General features: G+C 34.7%; 2 protein-coding genes across 2 annotated transcripts; both read left to right on the forward strand.

Moving 5' to 3' along the window:
• Window positions 1–13444: 13444 nt before the first annotated feature.
• LOC113345870 lies at window positions 13445–14134 on the forward strand. Its single transcript, XM_026589527.1, has one exon. The coding sequence runs from the start codon at window positions 13445–13447 to the stop codon at window positions 14132–14134; it is 690 nt and encodes a 229-aa protein (XP_026445312.1).
• Window positions 14135–14284: 150 nt separating this feature from the next.
• Window positions 14285–14962, forward strand: LOC113345871 (aerolysin-like protein). Its single transcript, XM_026589528.1, has 2 exons — window positions 14285–14814; window positions 14935–14962. Exons 1-2 carry the CDS (start codon window positions 14285–14287, stop codon window positions 14960–14962), a joined length of 558 nt encoding a protein of 185 aa, XP_026445313.1.
• The last annotated feature ends 3827 nt before the right edge of the window (window positions 14963–18789 follow it).

The following is an 18789-nucleotide window of genomic DNA, read 5'->3' on the forward strand; positions in this document are numbered from 1 at the left end:
ATCATAAATTCCTTTTCAGAAACTCGATTTTTGTTCGTTAAATTTCACAAGTACAAAATCTAAACTTCCAATTAGAATTTAAATCGACTCCCTGATCACATTCTTCGGAATGTCTGCCAAGTCAAACGTCGATAATTGTATCAGCAACAAAAAAATTGGTCTGGAATGAAAAAAACATTTACTAAATTGAGGAAGAGGATTTTCTGGGACAGTTTTTAGTTCATCGCGGGTAAAAAACATCTTATACCGAGTGTCCAATTTTTAATGTTAGAATTTTGTGTATTATGAATTCTTTTTTGGAAAATCGGCGTTTAGGTTTTTTCGAGTAATCGTTAGTTCGATATAGGTCAAGAACATTGTTCATATTATCATTTAATGACCTCTTCTACTAAGTCGGAATCTTTGCCTGGCTCTAAACCTACAAATGTTTCTCATATTACCCTTAATGACCTCTTCCACTAAGTCAGAATCTTCACTAGAACTATAAATCTACCGATATTGTTCATATTTTCCTTAATAACCTCTTCCACTAAATCGAAATCTTCACCGAAGCTCTAAACATACCAATATATGTTATATTATCCTAAATAATCTCTTCCACTAACTGAGAATCTTTATCAGAATCTTTTTCATAGGAAGCTCATGGTATGACATCTGAGATAACTGGAGCTTTTCTTGAGGCGGAACAGGGGTATACTTCTCTCGTGAAAGAAGAATTATCGCAACCACAAACCACCACCACTGCAAAGGTATTTCTTTCGTATGTTAAATCGACGATTAATCACGATGCATGTGTGAATACTAATGAATCCGTGGTGCAATGGTAGCACGTCTGACTTCAAGGTAGAAAATGCGTGTTCGATTCACGCCAGGTTCACTCATTTGCATTTATCATCAATTCTCTTTTTGTAACGCAAATTATTTAAATGTGTGAAATTGCGCGTGAAGGTTCATATGGAACGGTGAATGGTAGGCCACTCCCGTCCAGGTTTCGAGCTCGGAGTCACTTTTTCTCTCAAAGTCGCCAGAAAAGGTTTGTTTAAGGTTTCAGAGAATATTCCGATGGAATCTTACCTGTAAAGGGTTGGAATCATCATTCTTACGAAGTTTCAAACTTATAGTAGTCCACTCCCGACACGGTTTCAATATTAAAGCCACTTTCTTTCTCAAAGTCGCCAGAAAAGGGTTTGTTTAAGATTTCGGAAAATATTTCGATGATGTATCATGCTAAGTTTGAAGTTTGAACCCTCCCGGAGATTCTTGGTTCATAGTTTATATGCCACTATACCACATTTGAAGTTTGAATCGACACTGAGCTTCATATTTATCGATTTTGATAATGTATCCTGCTAAGTTTGAGGTCAGAACCCTCTCGGAGCTTCTTGGTTCATAGTTTGAACGTCGTTATACCACATTTGGAGTTCGAATCGACATTGAGCTTCATATTTATCGAGTTTGACGATGTATCATGCTAAGTTTGAAGTGAGAACCCTTCGAAGCTTCTTGGTTAATAGTTTGTTTGTTGTTTTGGAGTTCGGATCGACACTGAGATTCATATTTATCGATTTTGATGATCTATCATGCTAAGTTTGAAGTCAGAACCCTCCCAGAACTTCGTGGTTCATAGATTGATTGTCGTTATACTACATTTGAAGTTCGAATTGATACTGAGATCCATATTTATCGATTTCGATGATGTATCATGCTAAGTTTGATGTCAAAACCCACCCACAGCTTCATGATTCATTTTTTTTTTGCCGTTATACCACATTTGAAGTTGGAGTCGACACTGAGCTTCATATTTTTCATTTTCGATGATGTATTATGTTAGCTAAAGCTACTTCATGACATGTATAACTGGTCGAAATCACTTCATGACCTATGTGACTAATCGAAATTCAAACCGGAAGAACAAAGAGAAAGCACAAAGAAACACACCAATTATCGAATTCATTTTTCATTTTCCCGATTCATTCTTATATATTTTTTGGATTTTTTTGTATCAGAATGTCGATAACAATGTCCTAAATTTATTAATATTTTTTTTGGAATTTATTTCATCTCTAAGGTTACTAATGAAACCGAATACATGAGTTCGTATTAGCACAAAGAGAAACACACATGCTTCTCAATCCGCATGAGCATATTAAATACAATTCAGCCGTCAGAATGTTTTCACAATCCGTATGTCACTCTTAAATCAAATCTTTCATCATCCAATTTCACACCGTCCAAATTATTTTACATAAATGAAAGTTTTTTTCTTCTCACTTCCCTTCACTCTCGCTTTCCTTTCATCTCTTATCTTCCGTCTCTCTAAAACAGAAGAAAACCTATCTCTCATATGGAAAGAACTCCATTAAATCTATCGGATTTCAGAACTCCAATAAATCTATCAGATTCTAAGAAATTGGGATATAAAGAGGAAGACATAAAGAGATGAAGAAATTCATTTCTTCCATTTCCTCCACTTTTCTACTCCATTCTCTGTCAGATGTGATGACTTTCAAGGGTTTGAGAGATGAGATTGAGATTCGGTTTGAGAGAATCAATCGATGTGGGTATGTACATGCTGAAGTGATGGTGCTGTTGTGAACCATGTAAGAGAACTACTAGGGATAGTTATGGATTCGCGATGAACAGAGAGAAGCAGTTAGGGTTTTGAATTTGACTTTTGAATTGAATGAAATCGATAAGTAAATCGAATATTAATTGATGAAGAAAAAAAGGGTATTGTTTCATTTTAGTTGTGAATGTTTTTTAGATGAAGAATCAAAGAATTGGGTTTGGATTTTTAGGCCTGGAATCAAGATAAGAATCGAGATTTGGTTACAGGGGAAGGTAATGAACATGGTAAGACTGCGGTGCACTACACCACAAATCCAGGTTTTTTCTAACACTGAGTTTCCTACTAAATTTTTTTTGGTAACTCCAATGATCCATGGGTTTATTATGTGTTTAGGGGTTGTTTTTTTGTTTTTGAAATGGGTTTTATACTTTCTGACCTTGGTTAGAGTGATTGTCTATCCTTCTATGGTTAACTTTGAAGTTATTTGCTTCAGTTTCATTTACTTGTGTGTTTTTTAGCGTTCTGTATTTTGACATCAAGGTTCTGTCTACTGTATACATCTTAAATGGACAGAGGTAGAATATATATGATTTATTTCATTTTTCATACGCTGATAACCATTGTATGATGCATAGAGTTTGAGAATTGAATTTTACCCTATTGTCCGTATGTACAATACTTGCCTCAGTTTTTATTTGGGTTTCTGAGTATTACAACAAGTATTTGACATATTTTTCTGCAAAGGAAACAACCTTACAGTCAATAAGTATGTGGTTGTTATAGTTTTCTTTTGTATCTATGAAGATGGAAACCGTTGAAGCGTCTACAGATACAAACGTTTCTTCATCTCAAAGTAGTGAATCTGCTTATACTTCTTCAACTACTCAAGCTAATGTTATTGCTAAGCCAAAGTTGATGGTAAACATAAATGAGTATGGGCTACTTTTCTGTGACAATGCAGACAAATTAGCTACTCGGGCTGGCAAACTTGTCCGAACATATTGTCTGGTGAAATACGTTAGTTGGACGAAGGTTCCAGATAACTACAAAGATGATGTGTGGCTTAAGTTAACGGTATGTAATCTAAACAATTTTTCTTCTATTCTGGTTATTTAGAGTTACTTTTATTATTGAATAGCTTCTTGAATCCTCTTGATTTGCTAATTTTAAAGTTGTTTATTTCATCAAGAATTCGAATTCAATGTGCCAAATCATTTGGCAAAACCATGTGTTTTTCGGACTCTTCCACAAAAGTTCAGGAAATTTAAATATGATTTAAGAACTGGTCCTCTCCTAGGAAAAGTCACTATGCAAGAGAAGTTAGATGCATGTCCTAGTAATTATGACGTTGATTTTTGGAGAATTTTTGTTGAAAATGAAAGCAAAGCTGGTGTTAAGGAAAAACATAAGAACTGGTTTGCTGGGATATTCTCCTTTTCTATCGAAAAATCAAGCCTTATACGCCAGTATCGCAACCGCAGTCATGGCAGCAAAAACAACCCCAACCAATAATGCACCAAGGATCGACCATATAGAAGAGGCCCTACTGCAAAAGCATACTGAACTGATTACCAATGTGAGCTTTCATTAACAAGTTATGTTTTTATTTTTTACATCTTAATGCCCATAATATATAAGTCAACTAGGATATGTTCATTAGTTAGTTGGAACTATATCTTTACGCATGATAACTTTTGCTTGGTACATATCAAACACTACACATTTCAAAATTTATATTCTCGTGGATTCATTTGAAGATACATATAGCACTGTGACGTCCCTTTTTTTTTTCTTTCCTTGGGATATCATTTTGATATAAATGCAAGAGTGAATGTTTACACTAAACTTTAGTTATTATTCCCAAATGACAAGCATAATTTTTTTTGTTTTTTTTTTGTGGCCTCTATTTCCAAGCGGGCTTGACTTTCTGCTAGATTGATAGATCCATGACACCAAAATTAGATTTATTTTGAAGCATTATAAAAAATCTATATGTAAGTTGGAGTCGTCTCTTATACTTTTGCACATACTTAAACTTTAAAAGGGGATGATTTCTTATTTAGGGGATTTACTGCCTTGTAAAGAGCTTTTCTTTTTTGAGTTGTTATGGATGCATTTTTGTAGCTTTTCATTATCCAATACATGTTTATGTTCGTACCTGATAATGATGAGTCTTGTTTAGTTGTCTATTTTTCATTATCCAATACCTGTTTATGTTCATACCAGTCATCTAAAGTTACTCATACAACTTTATTTACATTAATTTCTTATCTCTTATCTGTTGGAGATGGACACAAAAATAACTAATTGTTTTGTTTGTTAGGTTGTGATACAAGTTATGGCAAAGCAGCAGCAAAACCAACATTCTGCTGGCCACAACAATATTGAATTTCCCGGTCGCAACAGAAACACAAGTACTGTTGGTATTGAAGATCCCAATGGCAATCAGTTGGTGCTTCTTTACAACAAAAAAAGGGAAATTGTTGCCACGCGTCATGTTGTGTATGGCACAGAAGGAGAGTGATGTCATGGAGTCTTCTTGTATCCAGATGAGAGGAAGGTCTGTCTTGAGATGATCGAGGATGGTAACTGTCCTGTACCTGACAGTCCTCAAGGTGATGATCACTATTTTTTGAAACAGTTTGTTGTAAAAGAATGGGTAGTTTGGCATCTGTCGCGTATGGAGTTTGTGGAGTCTGGTTGTGAATGAAAACTTCTTGAGTTACTACTTTTTGTGCAGTGGAGGCGTATGGAGTCTAGTTGTGATTGAAAATTTCTTGAGTTACTACTTTTTGTGCAGTGGATACATCCTCCTTTTTGTTTTGAGGAGCACACTTTTTGGGAAACTTCTTGACTTATACTTTTTGTGATGTTTTGCATAGTTACTTTTATATGAAGTCTGTCTGTGCTACTTGTATGTAATGGATATGATTTCATAATGTATATTATATATATCCTGGGTTCAATCCTTTTACTTTTGTGATTTCAATTTTTTATGGATGACATGTAGATTAAAGAGCAATTTTTTGAATACCGGAAACTTTCAGGTCCGGTGAACGGTAACTGTCAGTCCTGGTGACACCGGGAATGGCAGGTCTGGTGATCAGAAATGACAGGTCCGACTGCCGGGAAATGGCAGATCTGGTGATCGAAAATGTCAGGTCCGACTACCGGAAAAGTTTCATTTGTTACATATCAGAGGTAACAAATTTTCTAACAGAAGTAGTGTTAGCAAAATTGTGGAACCAAAAGACACATGTCATCTGTTTAGTGGTCATCTTAATAGTAATAGAACGGGTTAGCAATGGTTATAACACAATATGTTCATTACAAAGTAAATATGAAGTGTAAAATTTCATATAGTTAGCATAAATATTGTAATGAAATCAAAGTGTTAGCCAACTTAATTTCCCTAATGGATTCAAAGAGTTAGCCAAAATTCTCACACATTGTATAACTGCATATAGGTAACCTTTTATTTTACTTAGGGAAATTAGCTTCTATTTTTTGGTAACACTTTTTTCCTATGAGCAAATCCTTGATTTGGTGTAGTGAGACACTGATACAACTACAAAAATATAGTTTGAATCTGAAACACCACTATTTCACATGTTCAAACTACTAGTAGATCTAGTACACAAATCTAACTCACAATCTCAATATAATTTTACTGCAAATCTAACTAAGAGATCTGAAATCCAATCATGTGTTTAACTTCAAAACATTCTCACGAATCTATTCTTTCACTTACACAAAACACTTTCAGTGTTAGCTGAGTTTCGAGGTGGGCATATTCTCATTAAAGTAGCAATTTCTTTTTACTCGGGTTATTGTAATCCATTGTAAAAACAAAAAAATGTTTATACTGGACCTACCAAGATTCGGTAAAACCATATAAATGGGGGCATTTCTTAACGAATCCATAAGAGGAGAAATCATTATGCTTTGGAATCTCAAGGATGATTGATTTGACTATCCTCTCTTGTGACCTAACTCTCCAGTCCAGACCTCGCCTTAACCAAATTTAGACCCATTAACCCGAGTAAGAAGAATCTGACTCTCCTTTCCTTTTTTTTTTTTATCTCAATTTCCCACTAACTTGTGGGACAGAAAGTAGCTGATGTCTGTTAATGGCTTGACAAACTGATTTTTATAACACCTGAGCTAACCGTGGATGTTTTTTTGTCCATCATATTTAATAAGGAATGATAGAGTTTTAGGCTTTGGTCAGTTTGTATTGACATAATCAATAAGTCATAAAGGTCAAATGTCACTGATTTAGTCTTATATTCAGACAATGACTATAAATGTGTCTGAAAAGATTATATTTTCTTGTTTTTTTTGTAATAATAATAACACCTTCTTCTTCTTATTATTCTCTGTACATGAGTCTTCTTCTTGATTACTTAATAACAATTATCATGGTATCAGATAGGTAATGATTCATAGGGCTTTCTCAAAAGCTTAAACAATTTTATGAACAATTTATACAACTACTTTGGAAAGATCAATTTGAGGGTGTTTTGTTTTCTTGTGATCTATATAGATATGTTAATGGTGATGTTGTTGAACCACCACAAAAAGTTATAATTCATGATGTTGAGATTGTTATTTCGGAGTGGGTTTCTTGGAGAATATTAGATAAATTTGTTTCTACCTGTCTTAAGGCTACTTTCACATCTACTTTTAATGGTGATGTTCTTGGTTTATCAACTGCAAAAGATATTTGGAATTTTTTGATTTGAATTTTAGAACTCAATTTATTGCTAGGAAGAATATTTTAAGGAATCAATTAAATGGTATTAAAAAGGGTAATATGTATATTGTTTAGTATCTTCAGAAAGTTAAAACTATAGAAGATTCATTAGTTCTATTGGAGAGAAGGTCAGTGATACAGATTTGTTGATGTTTGTTATGAATGGATTAGGCAGTGAATATGAAATTTTTTTCATATTTTCACAGAGTAGAGAGACACCATATACTTTTGGATAAGTGAAACCAAAGTTAATTTCTCATGAAATTTTTTTAGCTGAGAGATAATCTCAAAGTGCAAATATATTTAATGATCAAAATTCAACAACTTTTATGCAAGAAATGGTTCTATTGGTTCCAATTATAACAAAAGATGTGGTGGAAATCATAGGAATTTCAGTAATGAGAATTAAAAAAACAGTAAATATCAACATGGATCTACTTCTAATAATTCAACTGGTAATTATCAAAATGGGTCTAGTTCAACTAATGACAGAAGGTCTTATATTGATTATTCAAAATTATTCTGTCATATTTGTAAGAAGAATGCGCATCTTGCAACAAGATGTTTCTTTAGATATAATCCTCCAACTGGTACTTCAACTGGCCAGAGACCTCAAGCCAATTTTGTCACTTCTGATGCTCAAGTGGGTCGTTTGACAAATTCAGATCATTCTGATGGTACTTCACAACATGCTTTCACAAGTTTAAATATCAATGATGCTGCTTTTAATGATGATCCTTCTTCATCCAATACAGTGTGGATTTATGATAGTGGTGCTTCTACTCACATAACTAGAGACAAGTCTTTCCTCCACAATACTTTTAACTACAAGGGCAAGGATAATTTTATGCTTGGCAATGGTAAAACCTTATCTATTTCCTTTACTAGTAGTGCAAATCTTGTTGCACCAAAAAACAGTTTTAGGTTAGATAATATCTTACATGTTCCAGATATGAAGAACAATTTATTGTCAGTGGATAGATTTACAAAAGAAAATTCATGATATATCATTTTTGATCCTTATGGGTATGAAATAAGAAGCTTACATGATCATATTTTTCTTGCGCTTGGTAAAATGATAAATAACTTGTATCCTATTACTTCTATTGAGCTACAATTTTCTTTTTCATCTCTTGTTGCTTCTTCTGATATTCGACATAATAGGTTAGGTCATCCTTCTTCAAAAATTGTTCAACTGTTACACAATGACAAAAATATTATAGCTAAGTCTATCAATTCTCATACTCTGTTTCATCCCTGTAAACTGGAAAAAAAGTAAGAGACTTTCATTTCATATTTCTCCTTCTCATGCAACATCTCCACTTGCACTAATTCATTGTGATGAGTGGGGTCGTTTTCCTGTTCCTTCCATAGAAGGACATAGATATTATATTGTTTTTATTGATGATTTCAGTAGATTTCATTGGATTTATCCAATTCAAGTTAAAACATAAGCTTTACAACGTTTTTAACATTTTAAAAGTTTAACTAAAAACTTATTTCATACTAAAATTCTTGCTTTACAAACAGATGGTGTTATGGATCTAGTAAAAGGTGTTTTTAAAACTTTTATAGACAGTTCTGGTATTCTTTTAAGAATTCCTTTTCCTAAAACACCAGAGCAAAATGGTCTCGCTGAAAGAAAGCATAGACACATTACTGAAATGGGTAATACATTTCTTTTTAATGCATATTGTCCAAAAGAATAATGGTATGATGCTTTTTTGGAAGCCACTTATCTTATTAATAGAACTCTCACTCCTATTCCTCATGATAAATTTCCTTTTCAAGTTATTTACAATAAGTTACCTGATTATTCCTTTTTAGAGTCTTTGGGTGTATATGTTATCTTTTCTTAGGGAATTCCAGAGTTGATAAATTGTCTCCCAAATCTGTTAAATGTGTTTTTGTTGGATATAGCACCTTACGTAAGGGTTATAAGTGTTATAATCCTGTAAATAAGAGGATTTATATATCCATACATGTGATTTTCTCAGAAAATGAGTTTTGTTTTTCGACTTCTACCTTTGTTACTCCTGTTATAGAGGATACATCATCTATTCAAACTTTTCCTTCTTCAACTGTTGTCACAAGATCCCAGAGAGGTATTACTAAACAAAATCTTTTCATGATCATGTTTTAAATAATTCAATTAAGCATCCCGTTTCTTCTGCTCTTACTTTTATTATTAATACTCCTTTTGAGCTAAAAAGTTTCAAAATGGCTATGAAAGATCCCCTATGGCTGGCTTTTATGAATGATGAAAATACTGCATTACAGAATAATGGGACTTGGGAGTTAGTTGATCCTGAGCCTCATATGAGTATTAGGTTGTAAATGGGTGTAGAGAGTTAAACTGAAGTCATATGGGACTCTGGATAAATTGAATTCAAGACTAGTTTCTCAAGGATATAATAAGAAATATGGTATTGATTATGGAAAAACTTTTAGCCCAGTGGTCAAATCTACTACAATAAAAGTAGTTCTATGCATAGTTGTTACTAGAAATTGGCCTATTAGGCAATTAGATGTTTCAAATTCTTTTTTGCATGGTGACTTAATAGAAAATGTCCATATGAAGCAGCCACCAGGATTTGTAAGCTCAGAATCCCAAAGAAAGTTTGTCATTTTAAGAAAAGTTTGTATGGTTTAAAACAAGCACCAAGGGCTTGGTTTCAAAAGTTCAGCTCAACTTTAATTTCAAAAACCGTTCATATTTTCAATGTTTGTATATGTGATTCATTCAGATATGATGGTGTTATTATTACATGTAGATGGCATTATACGTACTGGTAATTCAATTTCTTTGCTTGATCATCTTGTGAAATATTTGAGTTTTGTGTTTGCAATGAAGCAATTGGGTGATTTGCATTATTTCTTAGGAATTGAGGCTACGAGAGAAGAAGGTAATATCAAGGGAGAAGATATATTTCCACTACGTCACTATTGAGATGTGCGATGATATCATGGCGGTTTTGTGGCGCCACAACAATAACGGAGGCAACTTAGCAATATAAGATCGCATATATACTACCATGCCTAAATTAGCTTAATTTATAAGCAAAAGTTATAATTGGAATTTCTACTGCATTACCCTAGTATATAAAAAAAGGGATAAGGAGAGAAATATGATACGCACATAATAAAAGAGAAGCATACTATCATCTTCTTCCTCCATCATTAAGATCTAGAGCTCCACAAAAACTTATTAATGGAGTCTTATGTGACAACAAATATATCATAGTGAAGAACCATGGATATAGGTCCCATTATGGATCGAACCATGTAAAAATATTTGTGTCTCATTTACATTTAGCACTTTTTTCTTCATTTTGATTGTAAAATATGTTTAGATCTAGAAATTATTAGGGTTATCGTTTGTGGGATTTTGTGCAACTACATTTTGGCGCTAGAAGTAGGAGTATTAAACGAGTAAAGGATCAGCGCTATGTTTTATCTAGCTCGTTTAAGAAGAAATTTCAAGTGACGATTAGCTATTTTGTACATATTTCTATATTATAAAATTCAGGGATAAAAATGGAAGTTTCAACGGAAGACTTTCATCTTCAGAACACAACGGATACTAAAAATATGAAAGTCTTGGGAGAAAATATTATATTCTCTACTAACAAACGTCACCTGTAGTTCACAAAATCAAAATAGGTGTTAAAGCAGCATCAAGACCATGGAAACAAACAAAGAGCAACATAAATGAAAACAAATGAAGCTATATCACCAATCACTCCTAAAAGGATGAATTACCTTTCTATCTCTCTAATTTTCTCTTCTAAAACTCAGATCTGGTGGTTTTTAAAGAAAGTTTTGAAAAACTTTAACGTTCTTGAGCAATACCCGATTTGTACTTTTTTTTCTCGATCAATGACGAGCATTAACGCAAACGATTTATGAATTTTTTTGACCTCAAAGAACTTGGTTTCACTTATAAAAGAAAGTTGATTCTGCTTTGGGATTAAACTTATACAAGTTGGCACTACTTGTGGAAGTAAAATTTAATATACCAATTTCCTCTTGTTGGCTCCAGATTGGTCTCATACTTGGAAGCAGCTTGAAGCATATTGATCTAGGTGGTATCCATATTTGTGGATAATTTGTGCTAGTTGCTCTCACACTTAGAAGAAACTTGATATAGTTGGCTCCAGTGGGGGAAACTTGTGTAAGTTTCTTTCGCACTTCGAAACAACTTGAGCTAGTTGGCTCCAGATTTGGGAACAACTTGTGCTAGTTGCTATCGCACTTGGAAAGCAACTTGACCTGGTTGGCTCCAGACTTGAAAACAACTACATCAAGTTGGTTCCATCTTTGGAGACAACTCGAACAAGCTGCCTCCACTTTCAGATCTTAAGCTGGCTAGTTTACCACACTTTTGGAACAACTTGAGCAACTTGTGAAAGTAAAAAAATTCAAAAAAGTATTAAACATCCCAAACTCATGTTGCCACCGCCCTATCGAGAACCAAGGTTTGATGCTCAACAAACAAAAAAAATTATTTAAATGAAAACAACTACAAGTGGAACACTGGATAACTAAACAACTAGAGTTCAAGGACCAACATCATGAATTTATCAATAAGAGCGGTATAACTACATCAACATGAGAAGTAATACCATACATTGGAAATAACAACAAGTAACCCTATATGTCAAAGATGTCAAAGGAAACACTTAATCTTAACACATCCACCATGGTTCATTCCTCCAACTTCGCTTATATATGGCTGAAGGACTGTAGCATCGTCCCAACTAACTTTTTTTTCATATTCCTCACCCGGTAGTAGATTTCAATCTGCATGATATGAGAAACAAAATCCCTTAAATGGATATCAACCACATTCTTCATTTATTTTTTGTGCTCCTCATTTGACCGGTCCTTGCTTCAGTCTCTCCCTTGCCAATGCTGCTAGAAGAGTAAAGGGTTTGACACCAAGTGGGCAATGGACAGTACATAAATGAATGGATAATAAATAAACTAGTCTAGATAGACAACAAGTGAGTACAAATTTATTTATTATCGGATATAAATTCCACCTATTCTGGTACTTGTAGGAGCTGCTAGAGAGACCCATGCACTTTGGATAAGAAACTACTGCTATGCTCTATCTGGATTGTTATCTACCGCTGCACCAAGATCCATTTGGGAAGATTGATCAATGCTGAGTAAGTTTCCCGTTCAAGTTTTCGGTCTTTAAAATTTAAACTCAGAGCAAAGTCCGTTAGATATGTATGTAAATGATCTCACACTTTGAAATAGTTATTTAGTTTCCGCGAGTTAATATCGTAATTATGGTAACTATTGATCAATTTTGTAACGTTTTATAATCAATTTGAGTTACAAAAAGAATAATCAGTTAGGAAACCTATTGTTACAAAAACCTAGATCTGGTGTAGTGCTAGGCTGTGACAACAATAGCTCTGTTTCCCTTGCTTCTATTGCGCACGTTAGTTCGTCGGTGCCGACCTGTATGTTGTACGGCTTTGTCTTCTGTCTGTATACATAGTGATTGCATGTATCATCATCACTTTCATCTTCGATCCTTCCAATCAAGATTTGTTATTCATTTCATTCACTACTTGTCTAGGTTGGATTAGACAACTTAACAAATTAACAAAAATTAATTCCAGACAACAAAATTAATTGCAGCCAAGTTATACACAAATTTAACCTTCCCTCTGATAAGCATAAAATAAAACAAAACAAGTGGGCGCTTGAGGACATTATACATCACCAGTCTAATGTTTCTTCAGTCTCAAGACGCCGTACAGGTTCCAACTAGTTATATATGATATATTTTTTGTAGAAGAATTCACACATAATCTAGTTAATCCTAATTTTGAATAGCAAGTACAGAGTATATAAATGCTTCAAAAAAAATGTACAGAGTAATTGAATATCAGTCGTTAAGTCAGGCAGGATTCCTGGATCTTCTTCTTAATGAGTCATTATAGTTGATTCAATAAACAAACAGTAAGGATCAACCGGAACATGATATTTAAGGAGGTAGCATCCTTGAGAAAGAAAAACAAAAACAACAAAGAAAGCAAACAAGAAAGAAATCTATATTTATCTTGGAAACAAAGCCCCTATCTATCCATCCATCTGCCATGGCACAACGACTTCCCAAGTTTATCATAATCCAATCCAACTTCAACCACAGATACCTGCACTTAGAAAAGGTTAATCCAACCGCAGCTGATTCCCTCCGATTTGATGGAGATTACAGTTTCGGGCTTGAGACCAGATTTGAGGTAGTGCCAGCTACCACTGAAAATGGACTGGTACACATCCGATCCAAACTAAATGACCGCTTCTGGGCAAACATGGGGGGCCCCAACGGATGGATCACTGCCACGTCCGTCAAACCTGACGAGAATCGATCTAGCCAGTCTTGCACGCTCTTCCAGCCGGTTTACTTGAATTCCAACAGCAACAAGATCGTCCGGCTCCTCCATGTCCACACCAGCTACTATGTTTCCTTCTTTATGGGCACCAACCAGACCAATGGTTGCTTAAATTTAATTAGCAACTCGCAACTCACTGACCAGCGCGATCTGTTTACCATCATTGACTGGCAATCAATCGTGATGTTTCCCGACATTATCAGAATCAAGGGCGACAATGGAATGCACCTCAAGGCCTTTTCAGACGGGTTATGGATTATAATTATGAAGTCGCTAATTCTCCAGATTTTGAATATGAGGTGTTTCCAAGTCGTGACGGAGGCTCTGCCTGAAAGTGTCCAATATGGCAATATTGGAAGCTTGACAATAATCGTCGTGGGTATGGGCATATGAGAATCCCACGATGGACCACCACATCAACACTGTATTTATACCTACCAAACTTGACACAAAACTATTGCTCTGCGAAGTTTGGCAAACAATACTTTCTGTGCAAGACGAACGGCGAATAGCAAGACCAACTGCCTCGCCACTCTCTTACCTATGTCGACGCGTATGCCCCCATTGTCATTGAGGAGCCTGTTTTATCAAGAACTATCGACAACGTCATTTATGACCTTACTGATGCAAGGATTTACGACGAGCATGTTATTGCTTGCGAATGAAGAGGCTAGGAACAAAAAGGGAGAAGGTTCCGACACGGTTAAATTGAATCTCAAACATACAGAAAGGTATACTAGGGAATGGACAGCAAGCGTATCGTTCACACTGGGTGTCAAGGTGAGTTTAAGCGTAGGTGTCCCAGAAATAGCGGAGGGCAAGGTTGAGACATCCTACGAGTTTAAAAGTTCGTATGAATGGGGAGAAAGAAATGAAGATGAACTTGAAATGGGGTCTGAGTATACAGTTACTGTGCCTCCTATGAGTAGCGTGAAGGTGAGTCTGATGGCGACACGGGCTTCATGCGACATACCCTTTTCGTACACTCAGCGTGACGTCTTAACAAATGGAACAGTAAAAGTATACTACAAGAATGATGGCATATTTAAGGGCCGCAATGCCTACAACTACAGGTACGAGAGCGCCCAGCATGCTCTTTAATAAAGCTTGTTTGTTTGTTCATTTGGTTTTAAGTTGTGTGAAGTCGCATATCTGTTACGTTGTTGAATAAGGTTGTTCCTACTCTGTGGCAGACTGGCAGTGGCATTGGCAGTTATGTAAAGTGGGAATTCCAACTAGTGTTTGCTTTGTTTGTTTTTAGGTGGGAATGCCACAAGTGTTTGCTTTGTTTTTTTAAGTGGGAATGCCAACTAGTGTTTGCTTTGTTTGTTTTTATGTGGGAATGCCAAGTAGTGTTTGCTTTGTTTTTTTAAGTGGGAATGCCAACTAGTATTTGTTTGTTTCTCAGCTATTTGTACTTTAGCATTCGCACGGGACTTTGGTACCCAGTTAAGGCCCTATATCGAAATTCTATTTTTAAATATTTCTTCGAACAGTCTATATTGTAACAAAACTGTGACTGTTGCCAACTGTCCCGCAGTTTAAAAACTGACTGGTTCATGGACATATAGTAACATTGTTCTAATCTACATGTGTCACTCGTGTTACCGACAGTCAAGTACTCTTTTAAACATTTATAAATAGCCATCTTGTTGAGAAGGATGGACGGACAGGCACATAGAAAGGGATAGAAAACAGATTAGAAAGTCCTTTTGGGAGTATTTAGTACCTACTAAAAGACACTAGTGCTACCCATATGTTGGGAAAGGAGTCCTAGGCGCACGAGTGGCCCAAGGGGCGCCCAACCTCCTAGGCAATAAAGCGACCTAGGCGCAAGGATGTGCACAACTTTTCTTTTTCTAATTTTTCCACGGGCATTGTAGACTAGGAAAAGGGCTTGGCGCCTGGTCTCCTAGCGCCTAACACAGCATAGCCTACGTCATTTGCGTCGTTTTTAGTGACCATCAAAGTTTTGTAAAAGACATCTAATGTATTGAATTGTTCAATGCTGAAAACCTATACCAAGGAATTATATGTCTGTGAATAAAGAAACTATTCATCTCAATTCACCCACGTAAGTTTATTGCTCTTCTCCTCCTTGTATTGTTTTTATTTTGTTGTTTCTGCTTTAACCAAGTATTACAAGATTTATATTATGAAGACCAATTTTACAAAGTTGTAACAGATAGGAGAAATTAATACTATTAGAGTGATATTAGCCGATCAAAAAAAAAAGAAAAAAAAGTGGTATTAGTGGAATGGTGTCGAAGTTGGCAACGAAGATTTTTGACACATTTTTCTACGAAGTTATAGATAGACTAAAATGGAAATGATACCAAATATTATATGGAATATCTTGCAGGACATCCGTTAGATTTAGGATTAGTATTTTTTATTATTTTTAATTAATTTAAATTAGGTATTTGTTATTTTTAGCATTTTTTTATTTAAAGAACTTATTTAATTCTAAAACATTATTTATTTTAGGGATTTCTTATTTTACAAGTTTGAGTCATAAAATTATTTAAATATAAGACAAGTCTTATGTATCAAAACAATGTTATTATCAATCAATATTGAGATTTCTTAACTATACATCTACTTTTACTATCAAATTCCTTATTCACGCTTCCGTTTTGCGTTAAGTGCCATCTAGAGCATCGGCTTCCGATCCTCTTACTCTTTTCATCTAAAATTTCTCTACACTTTCATCATCTTCACTTATTGAGTTTGCATCTCTTCGTCCGAAAACACCTATCAACTATCCTTTGATTTCAGAAAAAGAAAAAAGACGTCATTAATAGTTTTTTTACGTCCCCATCTCCAATCACGTCCATTACCAACGTCCTCTTTTCACGTCTGCTTAGTCACGAGCATATACTTTCTCACCACTGTTATAAGCTCAATAGTCCATAATAACCCCAACAGCCCATTAAATCCATATCCCACTGCAAAGTCCAACTGTATTCTTATCCCAAACTCCACCCATATTTATATATTACACGTCCGTTACCAAAACCATCCTTATAGTCGGTGCTTACTCATTATCGGTAAAGGACAGGATAAGCATTCTAATTTTGAAGATATGACGTGTTCTCTTGTAGAGTTCCAAAGTAAATTCGCGGGATCACAAAACAAAAGTATTCAACATCTCGCAAAAGCAAAGCTTATAATGGATCAAATTGAGGAATCTCAAGTCACGTTTCAAGCAGCGATTCAACATAAACTAGAATTAAATAAATCAATGTTATCTAGTCGGACCGCATATACGGAGAGTCACAATGATGCTCCTCAATCTTGTGATGAAGAAGAAAATCCAAGTTGTCATGCCGCTTATAATCGACAAATTATTCGTTCGGATAGTGTTGAAGAAGTTTCGCCAAAATCAAAACATGAGTCATTATTATCTTCTTGTGAGTAGTTTAGTGTCCCTGTTCTTGAAGATCGACCACTATGTAAGAATATTTTTCTTGGTCAAAAATACTGTGAGATAATTATCTATATCAACATCAACTTTTGTGCTCAACGATTTATTATATGGTGTTATACATTACGTTCATTTACCTACTCTAATATATTGTTTGTTGGACGGGTCGTTTACAATATTTCGTGAACTCGAAGATGACTTTTTTTCAAGATGGTGGGCATGATGTAATACAAGTTTTGAAGTACTTTGTCAATTCCAGAAGATTTTTTTTAAAGATGGCGGGCCTGATGTAGGACATCCATGAGATGTAAGATTAGGTATTTCTTATTTTTAGAATGTATTTCTTCTAAGAAGTTATTTAATTCTAAAACATTGTTTATTTTAGGGATTTATTATTTTCCAAGTTTGAGTCTTAGAGTTATTTAAATAGGAGATAAGTCATATGTATCAAAATAATATTATATCAATCAAAATTGAGATTTCTCAAGAATTCTCCTACTTTATTATCAAATTTCCTTATTCGCGTTTCCGTTTTGTGTTAGAATAACAACATATTTGCATGGATTTGGCGACCATGGTGAGTTGTGGAAGCTAGAGGAAGTTTCAGCCCGCCACACAGAGGTGTCAATGCTATTTTATTTGCGTAAACAACAATTTATGGATGATGAAACCAACTAGCTTGATAAAAAACATGTTTAATATGAAACTCAAATACAAGGAAATGGAAAAGGAAAGGAACGAAAAACCGTTGCTGCTTTTTCTGTGGATGTTGTGGTTATGAGATTCGTGCGCTCCTCCTTGTACTTGCATTCCAAGTTGTGGGAAACATTGACAGACGCCTCCATCAATCGAATTATATAAACATGTTGAAGTAGTTGATAGGCCACAAATAGCATTGCACCTACCACAGGACGATACACATGCATGTATATTGAAACATTTAAACCTCAAATCCGTAACATTATAGATTCCCAGAGAACCTGCAACATTGACCTATTTGCATGCCAAGATTATTATTTTATGTTATAAAATCTTCTTTTAGTTTTGAGGGAATAAAATGATTTGGATAAAAAGTTATAAACATCGGAAGAGATACAAAAATATATTGTACGTCTCTAATAAGTTTCCATATGATATTAGCACCTGCAATATCTAAAAGACAACTAGCGAAAGAAAGCAATAAAAGATTAGACAACAATACAAAGAATTGTATTCACTTAATCTCTATATATGAGTTCACAATGAACCAACATGAATCCTATTTATACAAGCTAAAACTAGTCAGTAACTATGTAGTAGAGAGTGAAACGATCTCCTAAATTTTTGGAACTTCCTATTCAATAAAAAGTAATCAAAGGATACATGAAAATATTTACTCAACGAAAAATTAAAAACGTGTTTGAGTTTAAAGTTCAAACTCCAACATCCTCCCTTAAACTCAAACACATAACTACTCACAACTGCAAACACCTAACAACTGCTTGAGCTTGTAAAATAAAATTGCAACCGATGGATATATCTGCAAGCTTCTCTTTTGAATTACAACACTCAAGAGTAACTTCATCATGCATGGAAACATCGCAAAGATGATGAAACCTAATATAAATATGCTTAGCCCTTC

The sequence above is a fragment of the Papaver somniferum genome, unplaced genomic scaffold (genome assembly GCF_003573695.1).
Source record: "Papaver somniferum cultivar HN1 unplaced genomic scaffold, ASM357369v1 unplaced-scaffold_84, whole genome shotgun sequence".
NCBI classification, from domain to species: Eukaryota; Viridiplantae; Streptophyta; class Magnoliopsida; order Ranunculales; family Papaveraceae; genus Papaver; species Papaver somniferum.